Genomic DNA, 25,672 nt, shown 5'->3' on the forward strand with positions numbered 1-25,672 from the left:
AATACTCTGATATACAGAGTACACCTAAAGCAAATGGAAAAAATTCCTACTGCTTGGAGTGGCTAAAAACAGTCTGGACAGATCAGACCACATGGGAAGGAGAGAGGAATAATCTAGACAGGAAAGACAGATAATCTTACCACCTTTTCCTCTCATAGCTTCCCCAGTTTAATGTAGGGGCCCAGAAGACACAGTTCCTACTGATATTCTCCAGCTTTCAGTTCAATTTACCAACTCGAATCAAATGACAGACAATTAAATATTTGTAAAACAGAAATTCACTCAAGGCTATTGCTCAGTTGTGGTGGTAAAATTGTAGAGTCTGAAAACAGAGAGCTGCCTGTGCTCCTAACACAGGCTCTGAAAAAAGGTGATTGGATTAGGAGCCTAACATTAATAAAATCTATACAATCCTGAGAATCTCTGGGGATTTTACAACTTCTTTAAAAAGCCACAGACACCTATTTTTGGTTCCTAGTTAGCAGATCCTATTAATTTCTTGCATTCTTTGAGAAATTAGTTCACCACTATTAGGTTAAATGGCAAGCTACTGCTACTGCGAGGCAAGAGAAAAAGTCTTGCTATAAGGTAATGGTGGAGAACATTTGGAAAAGGAGGAGTTTGAGACAGATTGTAGAGGACAGCATGTAAAGGAGCAGTAAAAACAACTGATGAGAAGGGGAACAAAAAGAGCAAAACCCTGGAGAAGAAAAAGAAACAAAATGAGAAGATCAAGGTGGTGATATAAGAATGGCAAGTTCTGGCATAATAGAAACGTGCCCTTCAACTCCATCTCTTGGAAGCGCTGCTTCCCTGTAGGTAGCCACAGGCAGAAACAGCACTGAATAACTTTTCAACTGGCAGTGCTCCGAGCCATGGTTTATTCTCTACTCTGATAAACTATTTTAAAAAGACCAGCATGGATTTGATTTCCTAGTCATTTTGCTACTCACAGCACCTTTGGTATGAGATCAGAGTGGCATGAACAGTTAAGCTAACATTAAATTAACTGCAGCCAGTGAGCGGTCTAGTGCTGAGATGAAGAGCGGTTACAACAGAGCTGTTAGAAATGCCAGGCAGAGTGAAAAAACGTACATCTGAAAACAAGGTGTACAAAGAGATATGGTTTACCTTCCCTGTTGTGTCAGACTCCATCCTTATTAAGGATGTCATTCTGTGTCCAACAGCACTAACGATAGGGAAAAATAATTGTGCTGATGCCTCTAAAAGAGGAAATGTATTGAAGGTGATAAACAGAAAAGAAGCTGCTCACTAAGAGCTTTGTCTTCCATATCCTAAAAAAGCCTTATTTTAGCTATTCATCATAGGGCATAAATTTCACCTGAAAACAGAGATATGCCAGTTCCTATTAGCAAAGAACCACAGACTCAGCTCTGTACCCTTCTGTGGATTGCTCTTCTGCAAGACCTCCCTTCTTCTGCTGAACAGACATTGGAATTTAAGGAGAATTTAGGCTATCTAGAGAGGGCCCTAACTCCCACCTAATCTTCCTTCTGAATGTTTCAGTTCAACACTACCATTACTGACAGGAGTTTGAAAGTCTCTCTGAAGCATTCTCCCAACAGACCAACACACGCTGATTACCGACACCAGGAACTGGTCCCGATTACGCAAGAAATTTCAAGATACTTCAAGGCAGCTTCTGACAAAAAAATCCAAACCAAGTGACAACTTACCATTGATTAGGCTGCTGACCTGAGACACCAATTGACTAGATTTTTCCAAAAGATGGCATCCATTGGGATCCTCTTCTCTGCTCATTGAGCCCCGATGATCACTCTCCCGCTCCTCACGACTTGGTTTGGATGCGTTACCATAACTGAAGTCAGGAAAAGACCTGGTCAGCTTCTGACTGAAGTATCTTTGAACCTCATCCAGCTCACTCAAGTTTTTTCTGTAAGCAGTGGTAAGAAATTTGGTAAGAGAAAAAAAAGCCTGCAGCAGATTGGTTCTATTGGTTCTGTCTATTGTTCCAGACAACAGTGTGTAAACATGCAAATACAAGATTAAGGTTTAGTATTGAAAAATAGATCAGTAGGTAAGTGTTCATGTTGCTCTGTCTAAGTTAAAGGACAACACTTACTAAAGAATAAATGCTGAATCAGCTACGAATAAATTTAGGCTGGAAGTTAAAAAAAAAGAGCTAGTTTTAAACTTACTTAATCAAAGAAGGTTGGATTTGAGATGGCCTTCCAACAGAAGTCATAAAGGCAAGGATATTAATTGCCTTTATGACTGAGCTTGATAAAAATCTAAGGATTTCTACCTACTTAAGATCTAAGGATTTTATGATATATTGCTTGTGGTAGCATGGGAAGGGATGGAATAACTCAGAAAGTCTCTTTCAGTCCTATATTCCTATGGATAATAAATATTATTCTTCTAAAATTTATACCTGATTTAAACCTAGAGTCTAGTCAAGAGAAAAGTGCTTCCAGTAAGGAGAAAGGCATCCTGCTGGGAAAGGACATCCTGCTCCATGCATCACGAAAATGCTTACAGGCTTGTTCTTGAGTCTTTGAGAACCAACACAGAGGACTATTGGCTTAATAAATAGTGTGTATTGTGTTACAGATGTACAAAGATGGACAAAGCAAAGCATTCTAACCAGATTTGAAAACACTGCTGTTGCTGTTTCACTTCAGAAACTCACAGCATCACTAGAGCACCTCAGCCCTGATGCAGAGTTCCCTGCCTAGTCCCTGCTTTTCCAATCTCATCTCATCCTGCTGTAAATGACACTATCTCACTGATACCTCTTAATCATTAATATACAATTACTATATATTTTCATTTTTACTTCCTTTAAAATTGGATGCAAGAATTCTTCACTTTCAAGCTCTGCTTTGCAAACCTAAGGCTTTGAATTACCTTGTTGGCTATATCTCTGCTTTACCTGAGAGCAGTTAGAAGAGAAGCACGTGATGACAGCGATAATGAGTCCATCTTTGCCGCCCGGTGCGCGTTGCCTTCTGCTTGCTGCAGGGATTCATGAAATCTGCGCACATTCTGCATATGCTCTTCATGACGAGGTGTGTGTGTTCCAGGGCGATTAATTCTGCTAGAAACAGGCCTACATTTAACAACAGAACACAGGTTGAAATCTCTAATTGTGAAAAGTCTGCCAACTAAGACTATCCAACATCTTTAAATGCACTAAAGAGCCACCGATGGATGAAACTAGCTCTTTCAAATGTCATCAAGAATGGCATTTACTGTTTCAGATTTAGACTAAAATAAAGTAAACAGCAACTACCCTCTCTGCCCTGGTTAATAGTGTGGCTGATAGAGTATTTGCAATGTCTGCTGGGAGCTGCCAAGCCAGCTGCGGTGGCCCACGGTTCCTCTAAACTTCAAAGACACATACAGGAAAAGTATCATCTCCTGTGTACGCTAAATAAACAAACCGTGAATTAAAATGCTCTCGCACATGTTGCTAGTTAAATATATAAACATTGGTGCTTGTTTTAAGGGACAGAAAGCAGGAATTGCTGCAGGATATCTGACGGTCCTAGTCCTGGAACATGCAATACTACAACATTTCACCAGCTGTCATTCACCGGCCATGGACAGGAGTTACAGCAAAATAGAGGGGATGTATCAGTAATACTCTATTCTAACTTACGCCTATTATCCTTATTAAAAATAAAAACCAAATACAAACACAACCCTTATTCTTATAAAGGCCTGGAAGAAGTACCTACCAGTTTTAGCAATGGCATAGTGTAAATCCTCATGTAAATGAAACAAATTGGGAAATATCAGTGAGAAGAAGATCTGGGTTTTGTAGAAAGGAACCTGTCTCAGGACTGCTATCTCCTGGGCCACCCTCTAACTGGTAAAGGGAATTTGGTATAATCTTTCAGCCCAAACACAGGGAAAGACCTTTGACAGGGTTTGATATTTTTCAGTAGAGTCAATAGGCTTTAGATAGGTAGATTTCTGAGCCCTGAAAATAATCAAAGTGGTTGATAGCCAGCAGACTTACCGCTCTCGAGTAGGAACACTGACTTCTTTTGACAAGGTATTCAATTTCTGCTTGGAAAAGCTTGTAGAATAACTAGGAAATGTTGGAAAGCTGACCTTCACCTGGAATAAAGAGGAACACCGCACATGAGTCTTCCACAGCAAGAAAACAGAGAAATTAAAGTAGTATCTTGCTGAGCTAACAAACAAAAACTTAAGTTTTCTAAATAGCTTTAAATTTTCAAAGGATTTTCCAGCAGAGCCAAAGTACCATGTCACAACATTCTTATTTCAGAAACATTTGTTAATTCCCCACACACTACCAAAGAGTAAACTGATGAAAAGTAGGGTATAGGGGCTCCATTACACGTGTATATCACACCCCAGTGTAACTGGAAAGTCTAGAGAATAGAAACAAAAAAACCAAAAAAACCCCACAAGAAATGGCAAGTCTTCCAGAAAAACAGATTTCTGCCAAACTACATATTTCCTAACCAACGAAAGGCTGAATTTACAGTATGTTTTGGGGCATCTGCTGCCACCCAAACCAGCAAACAGAACAATGCCAGGCTCCCAGACATCCAAAACCACAGAATATTCTCCTAACAATAAAAAAACTCAGACACCCATGAAGCAACAACAGAGTGAAGCCACTGGAGATCATCGTGACCTAAGTTTGAATGAGTGCTGTAACTAGTGTTGGCCTGCAGCTACCATGGAAACACAGAGCAGCATTCTTAAACAAGGGATTAAGTGTTTCTGGTATATTTACACAGACTGATCCATTACAGTACTCTGAATTTGCTATGCTCGCTCATTACTTCAGAAACCCCCAGAGTCAGTGCTGATTATTAGCAATCTAATCAGATATGCACAGGGGAGGAAACTGAAGCACGTACTGAAGAACTTGGTGGCTGGGTCCGGATTCTTGCCTGCCTTTCTTCTTTGAGATTATTTATGTTTTGAAGAGGGGAAATTGCTACTTTGATCTGCCCTCGGCACTGTCCACTGAAGTCCGTAATATTGTACCACCCGCACACGAGCTGGAAGCCAGAAAGAAGAGGAGAAAGGTCCACTGATGCAAATCCTATCACTCGCTCAGTCTCTGGGGAAGAAGAATAAAAAGCAGATATTAATTTCAACTGCATGTAAACAAAACATTTTCAGGAATGCTAAAAATCAGCCAATTATACAGCCCTTGAAATATGCTTAGACTTTACAGGGAAAGACATCTTATAAAACTGAAAAAATGGTTTAAAAGCTGACAGCTCTCATGGGGTAAAGAGTAATTAAAGAGTGGGACAAAAAAGTGGAGGAAAAAGAAAACAGAGTTTAAGACAACATAAACGAGACTTAGATTTTGGTTGTTAACATGCTTCAAACTAAGAGACCTATGGTGCCTGATTGAGAAGCAGGAAAAATTGTTTCAAGCAATTAAACCAGATTCCTCCCTAAGGATCTGCCAGAACAGCTGTCCCTACTGCAGCTGTTGATAACCTGAACACCTACATTGGTGTTCACAGAATGAGTGCCTTGCTGCAGGTGTAAGAAAGGACATGAGAGTTACGTACCCTATGCAATACTTAATCAGCAGAACTAGTTAAACCAGGCTTGTAATAAAGGGAAAGATACTCAACTTGAAAATGGGCTGGAAATAAGAGACAATCAGAGACTTGAAAAAATAAACCTGGAGGCCAACCCAGGAACCTCAGCAAATGCATTCCACCTCCGGAATTGCATCCTCACTTCAGAAACTCCTGTTTCTTCCCTTTTCACTTTGCCAAAACTTTCAAAAAGTGCTGACTTGTCCTTACACTGTTGCATTTTTGTGCAACATTTTGTACTTTCTGTCTTGCAAATTTATCTGAAGTACAGAACAAACAATCCTATCCAAGAAGAGGATATTATTTGGATTACTTTAGCAGTTACATTCAGCTAAAAATGTCCCTGCAGAGATAATGAAAGACCAGAACAGGGAGAGGGATTGCCAGGAGAATCACTGTGTACACACAGTACTCTCTATAATACAGAGGAAAGGCTGAGTTACAAAGGAAGTTTATTTTTGGAGCAAAAATCAGACAGATGAACTTTAATATGTAAAAAGAAGGAGAAAACCCCAGTAAAGATCATATCCTAGCAGTTTGAATTGAAGAAGTAGGGCTGTCTTCCCAACAACAAACATGGATTTTTGCGCTTGCTTGGTACCAATTAAATATTGGAGGATCTGGCCTAGCAACAAAACAAGCAAACACCAGTTCGAACTATTAGCAGCATCTTTTATCATTTAATAATAAACAGCAGGTTCAGTAAATATGCTTGCAAAGAGCTTTTATGTTGTTAGGTTTGAAACCCAAGGCCTTCAACTCCCCCAGTGAATGCTGAGACCAGATACAGGAGCAATTGTTAAAATATATCCATGCCATTATAAAAGTATTTGATTACAATTGGCTGGCCACACTTCAACCAACTGCAGAGGCAACAAACAGCATATGAAAGACACAGTAAAGAATTTCCTTCACTAGGAAAAGCCAACCTCTAAAATACTGTCAAATTAAAACCAGAAAGAATACAAATGAACCAAACCTTGCCAGATGATTAATGGGGAAAAGGAGGATGCCAAGAGGCAGGAAATCAGTGGGTATTATCTCTAGCATTCTTCTAGTGCAAGGTAAAAAATGTTATTACAATTCTACTCTCTAATTTACGTAATAGAATTTACTTTACTTGTATTAAATACAAGTCTGCAAGGAATGCAGAAAAGACACTCCTCTCAATACTGCACTACAAACTTTACCTGCTTTATGCCACACTTTGAAGACCAAGGTTTGCTGTGGATCCAGCAGAAGCTCTTTGGATAATCTGTTGGGAACAAAAATCATAATATTTTATACAAAGTAGGGAAAAGAACAAGTACAGTAAAATGCCTCTGAAGTTTCAATGCCATTGTATCTATCCAGACAAATCAGCTTCTTTCTGGACTGATGGGGTAGGGGCAAAACACACCAAAATCCAAATCATTGAGCCCTCAAAAGCATAACTATCTTCACATGGTTTGGGCTTTTGCTTATTCAGGAAGTATTTCCCTCTCCTCATTCTTCTTGTAAATTTAAAAGACAGGACAATAAAACCATGAAGAAATGGAAATACAATTTATCTCATGTCGCAATAACATTGACAGCAAAGCTCTGGGTTTTATGGTTGAAAGCTGTAATGTTTGAAGTTGATTTCTGGAAAAAAAAACAACCTGAAAATTGAGGTGTCAAATGTACAACAGCTTTTAAGTTGCTTGAAGCAATTTGGATATGACTCTGAGCATAAGCAGCCTCTGAAACAAAACTTTTAAACTTCAGCTATCAGAGCCTTTCAATGGCTTAATCTTCATATTACAAACTCCCTAAAGCAAAAAACCCAACTCAGCAGTATGGCAGAAAAGACCAGTCCTGTGGAGGCACTGGTATATATTTGTGATTGTCAAAATAAATTCAGTATGCTTTCTTGTTGCCTGTAACAGACTTGTTCCACCTAGTTTAGAAAACGCCTTTGGCTACTGCTTCGGAATTAATTTAAAATCTGGTATAGAAACACTGGGGAAGCAATAAGAATGCAAACACAGGTTTATTTCTGAATATTACCATGTACGACTTGATCTGCTGAGGTTCCTTGGAGTGGTCAATTCATCTGCTCTAATTTAGGTTCAGATATCTAAGTCCAAGCTATGTTCCCTGCACTATTTTGGCAGTCACTGGAGAGAAACAGGCATCCTTAGGGAATTTTGTCCTAAGCTAGGTCTCTAACACAGATCAAGTGACTCACTGTGTGGAGGGGCCTGCGTCTCTCCAGTGACTGCAGAGGAAGCCAAGGCTGAACAGCTCTTGAGTCAGAAACCTAACTTTTCAGTAGGTGAATCCAAACTTAAGAGCTCTGGTCCTGAACCAGGGCATAATTTCTAAGTATGAAACTAAGTAAAACATACAGAAAAAGCCAAAAAATTGGATCAAGTCTTACTTAACCTTGCCAAGAGTCCTTTAGCAATTAGCAGCCCCTTCCTCTAGACAGGGAAACTACAGATGAGTGGAAACAGACTGACTCACCCGAGGTCTTAAGCCAAAATACAATGCACGCAAGGTTCTGTGCATGTCAAACTGCCCTTCCTCACATAAGCTTTAAGACCAAGCCTTCTCAAACAACTTTTCACCCAATATGAGCAGCACGTGGTGATTGTAAAACATGGAAACAAGCATTTTTAGCTGAGACTACAGGCCCGGTAAGTAGAAAAGCACCCCCTCCCAAATGGATATGTCCTTTTCATACCTAGCCTGGCTGTCAGACGCAAAGTGTGTCTATGCGAGCCCACATCACTTACCTTGCTTGTTGCTGAAAGTCCCAGACTGGTGAGTCTGTATTTTCTATTACTGAAGTGGTTATTGGAGCATCTGCACCAGCAACAGCAAATGATACACAGCTACTGGGTGCTGTTACTTCACGTTCTGTCAAAGGACTCCCTAAAATTATACAGAATTAAATACAGACTTGTTATTAATAATTTTAAAAAGCAAATCTAAAAGCAGTTCAGCAATTAAAAACAGATAATTAACAAAGAAATCCACCACCTAGGAAATAGTCCTTTTCATTGGTGGAGCTGAAAATACAAATATTTACAATGGGAGCAAATATTACATGAACCTTTTACAGAGCAGAAACCAGAATATTCAAGGGAGAAACAGAAAAAACATTTGCCCGAGATCATCTGAGAAGTCAGAGGCAAAGCTAGGACTAACCCTGGGTCCCCAGGTCCCTATTCCAGTGCTTGATCTACCCTCCACGCTGGGCCACAGTTTGGCAATCCTAGCTGCAAACACAGAAAATATTCAGCATTACAAAAGGCAGTTTGACTTAAGAGCTGGACTGCTGAGAGGAAGCTCACTTGTGTTGACTGAATAAGAAAATGTACACCTGGTGTTAATGATACCCAAGGATTAATAAACTTTCTTATAGCCTCTCTTAGTTCTTCTCAAAAAGACTGAAATAGTTAAGAGAAAGTCAACATTCTTGCAAAGTAGAAACAAGTACCACTCGCATCTGTTATGAAGATTTAAATACAGAGGAAAAAGCAGTATATAAAATTTTACTTCAAGTTCTTGCTGGCTTCCCTCCCAACTTTTCCCACCACCCTTCATACCCATTGCAGAAGTGGGAGTTTGTGTTACAGATCAATTGTCACAGCCCCCTGTATTTTCCCATGGTACGTGCTTTGAGCAGGGATAGAGCACACAGAAAATAAAATACCGGTCACCATTACTACTTGAAGTGCACTTGTGCTCCCACTAGCCCTGCTCTGACACCATCAGGAAATTCGAGAGAAGAAAGTCTACTGTAGATGAGGCCTTAACATTTTGACCAAAACATCAATGTTTTTATCAGAGTCGGGGGGGGGATCGGGAATCAATTGCCTTCATGTCCTAGTCAAGAGAGCTATACATGGCGCAGCAGGTAGGCTTTGCTAAAATTGTTTTTAAGTAGCTTCAGGAAATACCATTTTTAATTTATGCACAAACTAGACCTTTGTGATTGCCAAGCTAAGCAACTAGGATGGCATTCACTCTACAATACACCAGTGAAAGCTTTACAAAACTCCTTATGTAAACATTGTTTCCATAGGGCTAGAACCATAAACATTTAATCCCTCATTCATCCTGAAATAACCTGGGAAAAGGTTTGTAAGAAAACAGATAACGAATTAACTAGTCTGACTTAATTGGGCATGTTTGCACTGAGAGGCAGATAGTTTATCATCAGAGGAATGCAAGGTCAAATTAAGGGGTGGAGCTAGATGTTCCCCAGATGCTGCTGGATATTACAGATTAGGGATTGTTGGATGAAAGCTGTAGAAATTATACAATCACTTGCACTGAATTATAGCCCAAAAAGGAGGAGAGATGCTTAGGGCCTCTTCCCTTCTCTATGTGACCCTTCCTCCAGGCTTGGACCCTTTTAGTCATGTTCACATCAGTGAGATTAATTTGCTGCAGCGTATCATGGCTTGTAAAGCTGTAGTAGCACTTTATTGCTTATGGAGCTGTTCAGATGGTGAATTTGTAGCTAGGAGAAATGGCTTTAGCCAAGGGGAAACAAGGTCAGACTTTGCAACCAACTATCACTCGGTTATTACAGACTGTTTCCTCCTTTCTGCTTTCCAAGGATTCAGTATGTGGCTTTGGACTTTTCCAAGACCTTGCTGGCCAGAATGATCAAAACTAATGAGTACAAATCTGATTTAATGAAAAATAATTCTCTTTTCTCCTGAAGTCTGATTCTCTGTGAAAATATGATCAAATACGACTGATTTATAGTAGCTTACTGAGCTCATTTATGCCTTGACCTTGAGGATTTGCTTGAGAACAAGGTTTGGTTTTTTTTAACCATATCTACAATGACTTCAGTTAAAACATGCCACAAAAAACTCTTTGCAGTTTGGTAAGACTGTAGACGTGACAATTCAAACACAGACGTGGGCAATGTGAGCTCAGCTTAGAGAAACAAGCAAGACCTGTCCAGACTAGCTCACCATATCCTGCATGTAAAGATCAATCTTTGTAGTCAAAGGCAAAACCAGCATTTCTCAAATGTTAGTTTCCTTTTCTTCTAGAAAAAAAAAGCCTATAATAGAAAGAATTGTTGGCTCTAATAGGAAAGCTCAGCCATCATCAAAGGAGTCTTACAGAGCCTGATTTAGCCTAGCAACTCCCAATGCCTGAACTTTGCAAAGAAGTTACACTTAGAAATATTAGTTTCTTTCTGCTTTACAAAAGCAGTGTTTGAAAGATTAGGTGAGAGAAGGAATTGAGGTGTGTGACCTGACAGTTCAGGAAGTGGGCGGTAAAACACAAAAGCTTTAAGCCTAGGGCACCTCCTGCATGACGTGGTCTGGACTGGCAGCATAGTATGCTGATGGCTACCACAGATAGAAAAAAATTAACAGACATCTATTCCACGGGGATGCAAGAACCATACAGGAAAAGATGAAAAACATGGCAGGAAGAGGTTAGTGACTGCAAATTAAAGTGACTTCAGTCCTTAAAAGATGCATGGGAAATTCTGTTCTAATATTGTTCAAAACAGTGTTCAAAACAATTAGAACTAAGTTAGAGAAAAGACTTGTTGGTTTGAACTTCTGCATTTTGTAGAACTTCTGCATTTTTATAGAATTAATTTCATTCCTTTCCAACATTACGAAATTTAGGCTATTTCTTTTCTTTATATTATTTGGAAGATGAAGAAAAAGAAAACAGGAAAATTGACTTTAGACCATGAAAAATATGAAGAGGCTTGGGGAAACATTTTGTATCTTCACTCAGTTTCTGAAAATCGTGTATCTTAGGTAATTCTTCCAAAAATGCAGGAAGCTTATCATCTATGACATACTGGACTGGAAAGGTATTCCAGCCTTTTTGTTTGTAACACAGTAATTAAATTGTTATCATGAAGAATGAAAATTCTTCTTGAAACCAGCTTATATAGCATTTGTTTCAGTGTAAAAATTGCCTCTCAGTTAGTTACTTCTAAAAATCCCCTAAAATGATAAGCTGTTTGAAGATGGAAATATTGCAGATAGTGTACGCCATCAAAAGAAACCTCCTTTATCCCATCAAAAACTTTGCAGTAGCAAACAATGTTGCATCAGGTTTCCAAAGACCATGAATTCCAGAAGATTACAGAATCATTATAAAAAGCCATCTGTAGGGCTCAGTATGTGTCAGAATTACTTAAATCATGGCTTATATTTGATTCCTTCAGTGGTGTTACCATACCATAAAACGCTGAGTGTTCCTTTCTGGCATATCACATGGACTGTGAAACTGTTGATCTTAACAGAGACCTTTCCAGTAAACTCACCTTGGGTCAGTTCCTTATTCCCATTTGTATTTAGGTAGCATGCAATGGCCCAAACAAGATCAGATCACTCCAAGTGCTGAGCAAACACAAAGTGATCAAGTCATGCAGTGCCAGAGGCACCCAAGATGAAGGGTAGAGCACCTGATGTGTTTTAAAGGGTTTAACTCATCTTTAACAAAGATACTCATTTACAGACTGCAACTTGAGGGAAAAACAAAAGGCTCCAAAAACCTGCAAATTCACCAAGCGTGTTACATTGCTGCACATCAAGAACCAAACATCACCTGCTAGGAAGGAATATTTTAATACGCTTAGCATAAATTTAAAAGCAAAGAGCAATTCTTTGGTGACCCTCAGCACAGTGACTAGCCACCGAACTGTAATTCCCACTCTACAGAGCGGGAAGCAGCATGTCAAGCTTGGGAGAGCTCAGACTGCTCTGCCCTTACATTGCCCTTCCTCACTGCTGTGTCTGGCAGTCTCCAGATAGCACAAGTAAGCCAGCTTTACAAAACTGATTATACGCTAAAAATGCAAATTTGCAAGAGTCTTTGAGATACGAGTGTCTTGGGGTTAAGTTATTCAGATAATGCTTAACTTCAGAATTCAGCTGTCATCTGTAACAGTGAACATTATATTATTTATATTTTGGATTTTATTAACAGAGATAGCTGAATAGTTTAACCTCCTGCTTCCCCTGTACTTATACAATGACGCAATGCTCTTGGGGTTACAACACTATGAAGCCAAGTTCAAAACCCATCACATCCGTTCACTGTGCCGGAGTAAGTTTGAGGATGTGTTTTTAAATTGCTCCATGCAGTACCTGTTATGAACAGAACCCAGGAAAAAAACCAACACCAAACCCGCAAAAAAAGAAAAAAGAAAGAAAAAAAAAAGGGGGTGGTGGTGATGTTACCTTTTAAACTTAGATGCATTGCTCTTTCCACAAGGATATTGACAGCAACTGTGTTTTCCAGAAGTGTCACATCGTCTTCTTGTGACTTGCCATTGGTGATTTCTGAACTTATGATATCCAGTTTCTGACTCTGATTTTCAGAGACCTGTTGGCTCAGATCAGGGGCTTTCTCTGTGCCTTCGTCTTCACTGTTGCTGTATTCCTCAGCACAGTGAAGTCTGCTGGGCAGAGCAGCAGAAGTGGAAGAAAGGACGATGTGAACACGTACAGCAGCTCCTGCCAGATTTGCAGCGTTGCATCTGAACAACGGGTAAACCCCTGCGAGAGAATTCACAAACAACCAGCTAAACAAGCCAAAGAAAAACAAGGATCTTGGAAAACAGCTGGTACAGTTCATTACGGTAGAGATCTCACATCAGACCAGCAGAATGAATTTTGATTTTCAATGTAATTTCTATGCAAGGTATCACCCAGTGCACTTTTAGAAGTATCAGTTTGTAAAGGCTAAAAACAGTTGAACAATCCCCCCAGTTGGGTACACCTTCATTTTCCCGCTGGCAGCTCAAATTACTATTTTAAAGAACATCAACTTCCTGAGAGCTCTGGGAATAGTGCCTCTGAATAATTTTATATATATATACAGAGAATATAACATATACACAGCATAAATTTTTTTTTTAACTCTTGTTCCTTCTCCTGAGCATACTCAAAGAGCCAATGACCTGTCCACAAATCTACCTGTAAGCTGGTGGCTGATGGATACCATGTAGATGACAGAAGCCTAAGTAACTGAATAGAGCAGAAGTTTCCATGACCTTCTCAGTGCTTAGTCATTTGCTCTGACTGCAGGCATTCAGCCTCCTTGAGAGACATTATTCTTACTGCGTCTCCCTCTATCATAATGCCCAATCTGTAATTCTGAAGAAACTTTCTCAACCAATCCATGTAGGCTAATTGCTGTCCCTATTACTGCCATTTTTGCACTCATTTAAACTTGCTAAGTTTTGAATTCAGAGAAGCAAGCGTTTTAACCTTGTTTATTGTCAGTGAAAGGAGTTGAGTGCATGTTGCATACAGGACAAAACAAAGCTGTAAATATTTTGCTTAAAGTGACTAGAGAAGTAACTAAACTAAAACATCAATAAAGAAGAATGAAACATGACAATGTTCTTTAGGAACTTACCACTAATACTTAGTGTTGTCCTTGACCTCTCTGCTAATGCTGCGAGGTCAACATAGGCAGATCCAATAAGACGATCTGTATCAAGTGGTCTTTCCACATCATTTTCTTTACCATATGCCCACCACACCTGTATTTCTAATTTCTCCTCTCTGAAGAACCAAAGCAGTCCTTGACTCCTTCTGAGAGTCACCTTGTTTGGTTTCTTAAAGTTCACTGTAACATTCTTTGTGTCGTCACTCAATTTTGGCCTCCGAAGCAAAGTCCATGTGGCTTCCTGATTATATAGCTTATACCTGAGGTAGCAATAAGTGCTTTTATTCAGGTGTGTCTGGCCTGCAAGCAGCACACAGTCAACTGGCAGCCATACTCTTGGAGTTGAGATGGTCACAGTCACTGGATTGGCACTCTGCTCCCATTCGTCGCTATCATCCATGCTGTCTTCACAGCTCTCCTCGCTGTTCCATCCTAAAAGCTTAGCGGCCTCCAAAACACGCTCTCTGTCATCCTGATGAGCAAAGGTAACAGAAAGTTCCAGTCCTCCCACAATGGCCTGCATGATGTTTGTGCAATGTGAAGGCATTAAATCTTCAGATAGGGTAACTGGATACCAGCCTGTAATACCTTCAGAAGAAAAGATCATAATTAGACTTATCCTACCTTTTGAAAAACAGTAAAGAATTTTCTGCTCTCTGCTCATTAGTCAAGGAGCAGTACTTGAAGTGTTTATTTCTTGTGAAAGTTTTGAATTTGTCAAATCATTTCTAACCTGAAAAAGCAGCAAATTGTTAGGCCTCAGAAAACCTCGCCGGTGGTTCTGATCCCAAAGGCATTTTACTTTCCATTTCACTAATGACACTTATTTTACAACAAAACTATATCTCCATATAAAATTAGGCATTCTCAGTTTTTTCCTCCTCTCTTCCCATTAAAAATAAACCCAAAACTTCATGTTGGAGAAAACTAGCACTATACTGAGATTAAAGCAGAAATAACCAAGATGATAATGAAAACATTATTATTACAAGACATAATCATCACAAACTAAGACTACATAGAGGAGGTATTTTACATTTAGTTTAAAAAAAGTTAATCCAATTGCTTTCTAACTTATCTAAGCCTTTGTTTCCAGCTTTGACATCTGAAAAGCAATCACTGGTCCTCCATGAACACTACAACCCTTGGGTCTTCCCATCTTAAGGTAGAAAATAAACAGCACTGCATAAAATACTAAGGAGGTATGCTCATTTTAGCTGGGATGGAGTTAGATGTCTTCATAGTAGCTACAGAATATTAATTCAGCTACTATACATCCCACACTCTGAAAACAGATCTTCAAACAACAACCTTTATATGAGTTTTCTAATACAGGATTTTTAATGAAGATGTGCAATATCTGAAAGAACTTTGGTCTAAAAAAACCCCAAAACCAAAACATCCACAAAAACCTCAAAATGGGAATAAAGACTGTTTTAAGGAATTACAATAGCACTTACTATTGTATGTCAGCAGCTTAACACTGTTGTATTACCTGATCTTCTTCTCAGGAGGTCTCTGGTTGGAATTGTGACTGTCCCAAGAAGATAATCTCTTGATGTTCGAGCTACCAACGCGTCAGTGGCTGGAAAAGAAATAATTTTGTAAATACACCAAATTGGAACACAAGATTTAGAAGTGATTTGAGACAGCATCTCCTTTGAAAGGAAGCTGTATTGCCTCAACAGCAAATAGCTCAGCTGTCATACTGAAAATGCTTTTAACCCATGAAAAAAGGACAAAAGCTAAAAAAATTGCCTGGGACATATTAGGCCAAAAGCCGTGAGAAAAAGGGGTGTGAATAAAACCTGTCTGTGGGCATTGATTGCCAGTGCACATTCATGACAGGATACACGCTCCACCACCACTGAATTTGGAGAAACTTTTAGGGGGTATTTCCACAGATGAACGTTAAGTAACCAGTGGGGAGCTAGTGGTCAGTTACCCCTAACAGCATGCCAGTCCTGACTCTTCTTCCCCAGGAGTCAAAAACGCTGTCATCCTTAGCTAGATTTTGGGTTTAAAATAATTCTACAACATGTTGTTACATTGTAAAACAATCCTGCTTATCTGCCACAGGATCATTGGAGGATTTTAAGGTATCATTTTTCTTAACTACCATTACCTCTCATGAAGTGGAGGCAATAAGGCATGCACATACAAAGGCAGGCTGCTCCAAGAGTCAAGTGCTGTTACTGTTAATTGCATTATCTTTTTATTTAGGAGGTGGTCTTAATCTCCTGGAGTCTTAGAAACCTCAACTCTTTGCACAAGGGGAACAGTATCTCCAAAAGCCTCCTCTGAAGACAGTTTAGGTAATTACATCTATTAGCAACTGCGCAGAGTAGTCCCCGGAAACATTCAAGGTCAGGTTGGACGGGGCTCTGAACAACCTGATCTAGTGGAAGATGGCCCTGCTCATTGCAGGGAGGTTGGGCTACATGATCTTTTTAAGTCCCTTCCAACCCAAACTGTTCTATGATTCCATGAATAGTCTCTCTTCTAAACCAAAAATCAAGGGGACTGGATCATTCTGCAACAGCATTCAGCCATTGTAATCACTTGTCCTCCTTACCTGACTTGGTGCTCTGATGGTAGATAGAGAAGACGATTCTGGCAGACTGCAAGAGCTCCCCCAGACAAGTGGCTTCTCCACTACTTTTCTGAATGATGAGGTTACAAGGAAACTCTATGTGATGCTCGAACTCTGGGCAGAAAGTACAAGCCACAGCTCGTGTGCTGCATCTCTCTGCCTCAGGTAGGAAGGAGAGGTGCACAGAGACGTAAGCATTAACTCCCACACCTGCATAGTACTGGACCGAAGGGTTCTTTTGTGCCACAGCTCTTCATTTAGTATGTAAAAAGAAAAGAAGAAAGAGAATGAATATAATGTACAAGGAATCTAGGAACTAATGCAATTAAAGGTTTCAAGTCTTCATGATGAAAAGATGGGACAAAACAGTGAATGTTTTAAGTCAAAAAAGATGTGGGTTCTGGCTGCGCATTATTTTTCACCATTTTTTTTTTCAACTGAACATACTAGGAACAGATATGAAATGGTGAGAGTAACTGTCACACGGTCCATCACTGGTGGCTGCACTCTTATTATTGTCAGGAGCTGAGACCAAAGTGGCTGAGAAAGTACTCAGCACCTTTAACAATATCCCACACTGTAGAAAAAGTTGTAGGGTAACTTCCCAGAGAACCTGCTCTAGAAGGAAGCCAAAGGTCAAGCCAAATTATTTTTACAGACTAGTACTGACAAGCAAAAGGAGGTGAAATTAACAAGTGGAATTATTTACAAGTAAAACAGACCCAGGTATTACTCAGGTCATACACCTGAAGGATGAGGAGTCTGAGCTCATTCCACTTTCTTTACTTCTCCAAGTACCATATGGTAGTGATCCTCATCTTACAGAATCTACTTGAATTAAGATGGATCAGGAGCTCAGCAACACTGAGAAAGGGTCAGTGTACTGGTCTAGAACGACAGGAGCCGTCCTCTTATGGAATGGACTCCCTCTCTTCTAGCCCTTCCTTTCTTAATTCTTGAAAATCATGTATTGGAACTAAGTTCAGGTGATACCATGCACCTAGGGCAGCGGCGTTCTGGTGAAAAGGAACATATTTCATTTACTAGTTAGTTTATCAATGTTTCCACAGTGAAATTCAAGAAAACAAATCTCAGCTAGCTTTTAAATAGCATCAGTAACACCAATATCCAATGCCCAAATATGTACCATTTTATATCAGCCAATTTTTATATCAGCCTTTGGTGTAGAAAAATGTGGAAATGTAGAAAAACGTGCCCTTACAGTCTCAATCCCTCTGCAGAACAAATGCTACCACACTGTACTGCAGCTTAAAGGACAAAAATAACCACTGATGTTCTTTATAAAGTTATTTTCACTTCTGATCAGAACCCAGTTTGAATCTCTGTCTCTGCAGATGGAAAGTTGGCCAGTTACAATTTGTTCTAATCTAATGTCTCAGCCTGCTGCCTCCAGATAAAGCTATTTTAAGAGAAAAATCTTCCTTTTAGAATTAGGCTTTACCTAGCTGCTGCTTGCAAACCAGCTGCTCTGTGTATTTGTACAGAAAGAGAAACAGCTTGAGCAGTTATTCCTGCTGCTGTTTTCATGGATCGTTGGTATCTCACACTCACATCAAGCAAGCCTGGATTAAATAAAGAAAGAAAGGAAAGAAATGGTCAGCTTTCTATAGCTACATCCAATATAATCAATACTTAGTTATACCTCTTAATACAAAACTTACTCTATTCATGCAAAAAAATAATTCCATATGAAATCCATTGAGATTGACTGTGCAAGATGCTGTACTTCAGCCAGAAGTTACAGTCTGATACAGGAAGCACAGAAGGAAATAAAGGACTGCATCCTGCAACCTGACCTACCGGCAGTCAGATCAGATGGTCTTAATGGCTCCTTCTCATTGGCAAATTTATGGCACAGTAAAATAGGAGAGGCTGTTTAACCCAGCCGCGCCCTCATGTGAGCGTTCATTGTAATACTTTTAAAATAGCCCACTGCAGTATTTCAACACATCTTTTTTATAGCACTGCAGTGACAAAATCCTCAGAGACAGATTTTCTGCTGCTGCATGTGGCGAACCTTCAAAATAATTGAAGCATACTGGACTCCCCCTCCAGCCCCAGCTTTTTTTAAGGCCATTCTTTCCAAGAAACTGCCTCAGAGCTCCTCAGTGCCCTGCCCAGGAGCTGATGTTTGTATCATTTGAAGGAACCACAGTGAACAGAAAGATGTTTCTGCCCACACTACGTACCATAAACAGGCCTTCTTCAGATGTCCCATTCCCTACCTTACACGGGAAGCTTAACTACAGACTGTGGCTTATTGGCAACTAAGCAGTTCAATACACAGGGAGGGCTTTTTTAAACTTGTTAGCAGTTTGAGGGTTGCTTATGTTTAATCGCTGATTCTTCACTAGGTATGGTGACAGTGAAAGCTGGGAGGAAAAACTCTCATGGTTGGTATCAGTTGCCAACACAAATATGCATTTTTATTTCCCTTGGCAGCAAATACACAGATCTTCACTTTTACACATAAAGTGAAAACCCACAAGCCTTCCTTACCTGAAGACCGCAGATGAAATTCCTCTGAGGAATCAGTCCTGGGGACCAATGGAAGATTAAAAGTCTGTAACCCTATCTCTTCACGATGCTGCATAGTCACCATGGCACATAGCCGTGACAAAGGCAAGGTCCCTTTGGCAACCATTTGGTCTCTGACATTTGGGTAATAATACCTGGTAAAACACAAAGAAGCAGCATCAATCGTGCTGTTTTGATGATGACAAAATGATCATCATTTCTCTCACAACTGTACATAAGTCAACTTTGTGTGTCTTCAAACACTAGTTAGGTCTCCCGATAGCTAAGGGATAAACTCAAGTAAATGAATTTCCACAGAAAAAAAAAACAGTAAGTGCTCAAGTAGATAATGCTACAAATGTTCTTTTGCGCTAGTCCTAGCAAGTCAACTAGCAGAAACTCTACCAAAAAATTGGCATCCCAAAGAAAAACAAGAGAAGGATCTGGCACCAAATACTCTCTGCTCTCAATTTTCATTAACAGATAAAAATGCTACTTGCCGAACAGATTTGTGGCACCAGTTTGTGAGTGTAAAAAATTACTCTGGACTGCTTCTCACTGTACTACTTGGCTTCAGACTCATCCTAAAGCAAGTTTTGGCACTCTATCTAATGAGCAACAGGTAGATCAGGAGAAAGGCATCCACTGGGTTTTCAGCAGCAGTAACTGAGTAACGTGGTAGTGCTATAGACTCGTGTTTTCCTTTCCATTTTGGGACAAATCCTGAACATTAATTTATTGTTTGAGTCTTGGGTAGAGCACTGCCTTCCCAGTAGTCCCAATATCTTGGAATATTACACCTGTTGGTTTCTACGTTTTCCCCATACACTTCCAGGAGTAATTCAAGATGCTGGCAGCATCATAGCAAGAACTCTCTGACTTGGAATCTGGCAGTCAGTATCTAATCTCCTTCCTAATTACAAAGATCTGTTGGTAAGCTTTTTCCATTTCAAATATTGCAAACTGGTAAGAGGATGTTTACAGAATTCTTAAAAGGCTTCCAGCTCAGTAATTTGCTCCTTTCACCCAGAACAGCCTAAATTTACCAGCCACTATCAGTGAGTGGTCAGGGCAAGATTAAACCAAAGTCTAGCTGTCCTCAGGAAACTGAGCTAAAGCACATTTTTGAAATGCCAGGTACTAACAATTGGTCACTTCAACTGCTCTGGTCATTACCAACACTAATGTAAACACATCCAGCATGTAGTAATTCTCATGTGACTTTGCAAATTTTAAATAGCTTGGTTTGCTTACTACAGAATGAACAGATCATTACAATTATGCTTTTCTAAAGCTATCTGTCTTCATGGTCTCTGCTTTCCACTACTAGTAATTAGCTTCAGTTGCCAAAGAAACTACAAAATGAACTTACAAACATTTTATAGTATTTTTCTTTTGTAATCAGTGACTTTTATTAGGGGAAAAAAACCCAAAAATGAAATTATACTGCCAGGGTGCTATTAAGTAAAATTTAGATGTGCCAAGCATTTAAAACCTACTTTTAGATCCCTATGCTGATGACAAAGTGGAAGAAAGCAAACTAAGAGCACACACTTTTTAAAGAAGTTGTAAGAAGAAAAGTGTAATTAGCACTCTTGGGGGGGAAAAAAGGCTCACATGTCTTAAATGCAATCTTAAATGCAGATATTAGTCACCAAATGTTGATGAGCTCACCATTTTTTCACTTACTATTAAATATCCATCCCCTAGCTAGAGATTTTTCAATACCAGATATGTCTCCATCTGTGTTGCTGTGACATCTACAAAAAATAGGACGTTATTCTGTACCTGCACCAGACTTCAAACTGGATTCCTCCTCCAGCCGCTCCTGATGTCATAAATGCACTGACCAGGAGCCTCTGGACTGGGACATCAGCAGGAACCAACAAAGAATGATGATGCTCATCATTAAAGACAGGATCGGGGACGCACAAAGTGGTTGCTGTGCGAAACGCCTTTAATTTGATGCCTACAAGTCAAGCAGAGTTGGTTAAAAATGGTTGCATTTGGGGGTTTCAACCTTTTCCTGTTTGCAGTCCTTCAGGAGGCAGGACCCAGAGACAATAAGTTAAATCCTCCCGCCAGAAGACTAGCTCTTCTGAGTTTCACTTTACAAATCTTTTACAAACAATTCACACAGTCCCATGAACCTGTGAGCCACAGGCTGAAAACTACTGTTAAATGTGGCTGGAAGCTGACATAGTCCACAGAGCTGCTACGGAACAATGTTACAGACCATCATTTTTCAGAGGAAATGGATATTAATGATTCAAAGCACTCAAAGACAACATTAAGTCCTTCTCTACAATTGCAATTATTTAAATACTCCTTTATAATCCCAATGATTTAAAACATGCAAGACTTCTCTTGGTGTATCCATGAAAATGAGCATCTTGAAAGGCTTGTGTATGTAAAGCCTTTGTTGAATTTAACTGTATACAATCTTAGTATTCCCTGCGACTCTGTTCTTGCATCTTTGCAGGATCAGTTGGTGAAATCTTATAGGATCTTTAACAAAAAGGCACCAAGTGAAGAGATTCAGAACTAAGTATCCTTTTTTGCCGGGAACTTTGCCATCTGCCTCAGTCAAAGCAGGCTTTTAATTTACTGACACAGACCAAGTATAGTTGTATGCAGATCTTCTGAGGAAAGCAAGCACTGCCTGCATTATGGAAGCTCAGAGAAATACAAACCCTCTTACTTAAGCAGAGAGAATATTACTAAACAGTATTTAACTAAAGCAATGCTCTAAATAAGGATGTATCATAAAACAAACTTACCATCTTCATGCAATTCAGTTCCTTGCAGTGCACCACAACCAGACTCTTGAACTGGGAAATAGTACTGTACATAGCAGTCAGCCTCTCCCCAGACAGTGGATTGTAAAGGAGTGAGCCCTTTCACACTCTCCACATGGATCTCAAACACATGTTCCATCAGGCCTTCCCCTTCTTGGTCTAACTGCTAATAAAACAAAGGAAATCCACGTGGAAAGGATGACTCGTTAGGAAACAGCATACAAGAGGACTGGGAACATAAGATTCTAAGAAGCCTGAGACGGGGCAGAACCACTATGTGCCATTTTCCTTCTAAAGTTCACAGAAACATCGAAAGCCTGATAGCAATTTTTTTTTTTCTGCAAAAGCCAAAAAAACACAGCACATAAAAAGCATGAAGGTTCCCACATATCCAATGCAGAAGGTAGTGGCAAAACCTGTATGGTACAGAATAAGGCTGTAAGAATTAAGATTTTTCTCCAATTTTGGGGTTTTTTTTCACTGCACTTGTCATGTAGATAGAAGCAATGGATATGCAGGGCAGTAAAAAGGGCAATAATGTCAGACTGGTGAGGGAAAGTGGGTAAGAAAAAAGTAAAAGTAATATAATTCTGCAAAGAACGTGAGCGTTTATAATAAAATTGGCTACAGCATCAAAAGAGATTGGGGATCACTGGTCTGTTAATGAATGCACTGGTAAAATCCTTTTCACGTGTCCCTAACAGCAAGGGAATTTACTGAACAATACCATTGCAGGCTTTGTAGGAGGAGGGTCCAGAGAGTGGGAAGGGCGCTGTGTGACAAGAGGTACCATTCCTTCTTCATTTTTTAGCCTTTGCAGTGCCACTATTTGATCAGCTGACCCCATCGCCAGAATGACCCTCAGGCTTCCACTTCTACTGCCAGTAAAAACATCTATCACAGGCATATAGCTGTCCACAGCAATCACTGGATACTGAGCTTGAAGAAGCAGGTGGTAAATCTTTGGATCTCTAGAACAGATTAAGACAAAAAAACCAAAAAAAGACCCAACATGAGAATAAGCCATCTGAATATGAACATGATCACACAAAGCTCATTTTAGATGGGACTTTCAATGCAGTTAGAAACCAATCTATCTCCATTCCTCAAAAATCCATCTTAATTACATTAGTCTTCACAAAGCACAGGTCTGTGAGCTATTTTCAGCAACAAGAGAGCACAGCTCTCCAAAACCTAATGTGGCCTTAGCTATAAGCCAGCCTAGAAATCTGTGAGCAAGGTGATGAACTATAACAAGACTCCCATTAATATACTGTAGCCATATGATATTCTTATGAGGCTGTTACACACCTTTGGGAATGGACTTGGGCAGGAAGAAAAGAAGGAACAGGGACAGTCTCCGAGAGAAATGTAAAAACCTCTAATAATACACAGAAGATACACACAAGTAAACTACAGTGGATTACTGAAAAAATATCCAAATGACTTACTAATAATTAACAAAGTAGTGGCCAGTCGGTTCCAGCACCGCCTGATTTCCACCTATCACTAGTCTGACCAAAATAAAAGGAATTAATCCTTCCCATTAGAAAGAATCTCTTCTGTCCAGTATTTCCATCAATTTAAATTGCTTTAAGCAGGTGTTTTATTGAACAAGAAGCCAAAACACTGAACCAAAAGGAACAAGAGGTCTGGAGAGACTCATCAGCTAAGAGAATTAAAACATGAACTATTTAGAGACCTTTTAGATACCACAAGCATTATCATGTGCTGTGCAAAACGACAGCATCCCTAGCAATGGGATCTATGCAGAGCATAATCACTCCATCAGTTGTAACCTTGGAAAATCACCAGTGGGAAACCACACTTACTTTTCCCATGCAGTCACTTCGACCTCTTACAGTTTTACTCTTTCACAGGACCACAAGTTAATCTGGCTCCAAGCCTGATGCAATGCAGTGTCTTTATTTCTCACAGTCTACTTGTATTTCTGTATGAGGACTGTGTAACTTACTTATATATACTGCTCAGTGTAGGAAAGTGCCAGAGGAAGCTTGGCAGGACAAAAATGCCCGTTGCTATAAAGTATAATTATGAACCCTTCCAGACAAACCGCAGACACCATCCTTCCCTTCTTTCTCTGAGCATCAGTTAGGATATTTCGCAACCCAATAAAATATGGAACAAAGATGTTTACTTGAATGAAATGTAAAACTGATGCAGAGGAAGTTTCACTAATCCTAGCAGTCTGTCACAGCCAGGACTTCCCATCTTGTTCCATGCTTCAATAATCATGACATTATTCTTCAGCCGCTCCAGGTGTTTGGAAGTCAATGAAAAAGGCATCACCTGAAAGAGTTTAATGCAGAACTAGTACACAGAATACACTGGAAGCTATTGCAAAGTACAGAGCATTCTGGTAACGCTACATTATTCCAGTCTATAGAACTGTGCTCTTTAGATATGGAAATTAAAAATTAAAAGTATACTTGCCTAACAAGTTTCAGAAAACTGGTAAGCTTGGAAAAGAGCTAGCCAGGAAAGTAAATGCAATTTAGATAAATTTTAACATAAGATCACATGCTATCTTCAAAAACATTGCTTTTATCTTTAAACACCTGTTTACTAAACAACAGATAAATAATTTCAGACAACTGTTTCAGATGTCTTTTGCCATGTTTTTACATTTCACTCTTTCAGCTAAAGACTAAGGAGTCTCACAAATCACTAGGTGTTTTTAAAAATAAAACAAATGCATTTGAACATCCTGACATTTCCAAAGGAAAATGTCCATAATAAAATTACAAACTCATAACATTATTAAATGCTTGAAATTCTGCTGTTTGCCTGGGGAAGGCTCTGGCCCACATAAAGACAGTAACCCACACTTCTGTGCTCATATAGCCATTGAGAAGAAAAAGAACACCAAGAGATGGAACAAACAAAAAAAATCTACATCTACATATTAGGATGCCATGAAGATGCCATTAACAATGTGTTTTCTTGCCAAAATGGAAGAAAGGAGAAATCAACTTTTTTTCAGTTTTGACCTACACTTTTCTGACTATTTTTCTTTTGTACTTCAACAGTCCCGTTTATTATTTGGATGATTCAAGGAACTGCATTTCAAACTGTGCAATGCAGCCAAAACAATACTGAAAGTACCTTTAATATACTGAACAGGGCCAAGAAGAGAAGTTCCTACATATATAAAAGTAACTTAGCTTTGAAATATGTTTGTCAGTGTGGAATAGCACATTTCAATCAGTGTTAAATGGAAGACATGTGACTTGCCTGAGAAAAATTAAAGGCAGGTTGTGTTGTGCCCCATACGACAGCAGATCTTGTTGCCTCCTCAGAGCTGAGGAGCTTGCAGTTTAAATACACATTACAAGAACTGTGGAGTCCATAGTCTTCAGCACCAAAATCCTTTCCATCAGGCACCATCAACAGCACATGCAGTAACAACCCATCCTCTTCAGATGCAGTTATTTGTGTCATCAGATTACGGGCTACAGAGGTTGGTACAGCCTGCGATGGCTGCATGACGTTTATGCTGGCTGCTCCTGTCTTCTGTGAGTCCTCACAGTTGTTAAGTTTCAAGCAGCGAGGGCTTTCTGCATTTATACTCTTCCTGTTGGGCTCCTGGAATTCCAGGCGCGGACTTATTACAGCATGAGCTGGGACCTGCTGCACAGCCATAGTTGACCTGGCAGCGGTGCAGGTGAAGTCTTTGTTGTCAGCTGCAAGCTCTAAGGATACCTGCA

At 39.7% G+C, this 25,672-nt stretch overlaps 1 protein-coding gene across 2 annotated transcripts in view; it reads right to left on the bottom strand.

The window, feature by feature from the left end:
• C2CD3 (C2 domain containing 3 centriole elongation regulator) overlaps window positions 1–25,672 on the bottom strand; it is a 51,886-nt gene that overhangs the window by 11,694 nt on the left and 14,520 nt on the right. For both annotated transcript variants that reach the window (XM_075050287.1, XM_075050288.1), the window contains exons 14-30: window positions 25,200–25,667; window positions 24,103–24,254; window positions 22,672–22,915; window positions 21,927–22,110; window positions 20,935–21,115; window positions 19,129–19,301; window positions 18,071–18,191; window positions 16,591–16,859; window positions 15,511–15,600; window positions 13,983–14,603; window positions 12,800–13,117; window positions 8,351–8,489; window positions 6,782–6,846; window positions 4,887–5,092; window positions 4,010–4,110; window positions 2,918–3,094; window positions 1,698–1,915 (exon numbers count right to left, since the gene is read on the bottom strand). In XM_075050287.1, the coding sequence (XP_074906388.1) occupies window positions 1,698–1,915; window positions 2,918–3,094; window positions 4,010–4,110; window positions 4,887–5,092; window positions 6,782–6,846; window positions 8,351–8,489; window positions 12,800–13,117; window positions 13,983–14,603; window positions 15,511–15,600; window positions 16,591–16,859; window positions 18,071–18,191; window positions 19,129–19,301; window positions 20,935–21,115; window positions 21,927–22,110; window positions 22,672–22,915; window positions 24,103–24,254; window positions 25,200–25,667 (3,727 nt within the window). The remainder of the gene's footprint in view (window positions 1–1,697; window positions 1,916–2,917; window positions 3,095–4,009; window positions 4,111–4,886; window positions 5,093–6,781; window positions 6,847–8,350; window positions 8,490–12,799; window positions 13,118–13,982; window positions 14,604–15,510; window positions 15,601–16,590; window positions 16,860–18,070; window positions 18,192–19,128; window positions 19,302–20,934; window positions 21,116–21,926; window positions 22,111–22,671; window positions 22,916–24,102; window positions 24,255–25,199; window positions 25,668–25,672) is intronic.

Source organism: Buteo buteo, chromosome 18 (genome assembly GCF_964188355.1).
Source record: "Buteo buteo chromosome 18, bButBut1.hap1.1, whole genome shotgun sequence".
NCBI lineage: Eukaryota > Metazoa > Chordata > Aves > Accipitriformes > Accipitridae > Buteo > Buteo buteo.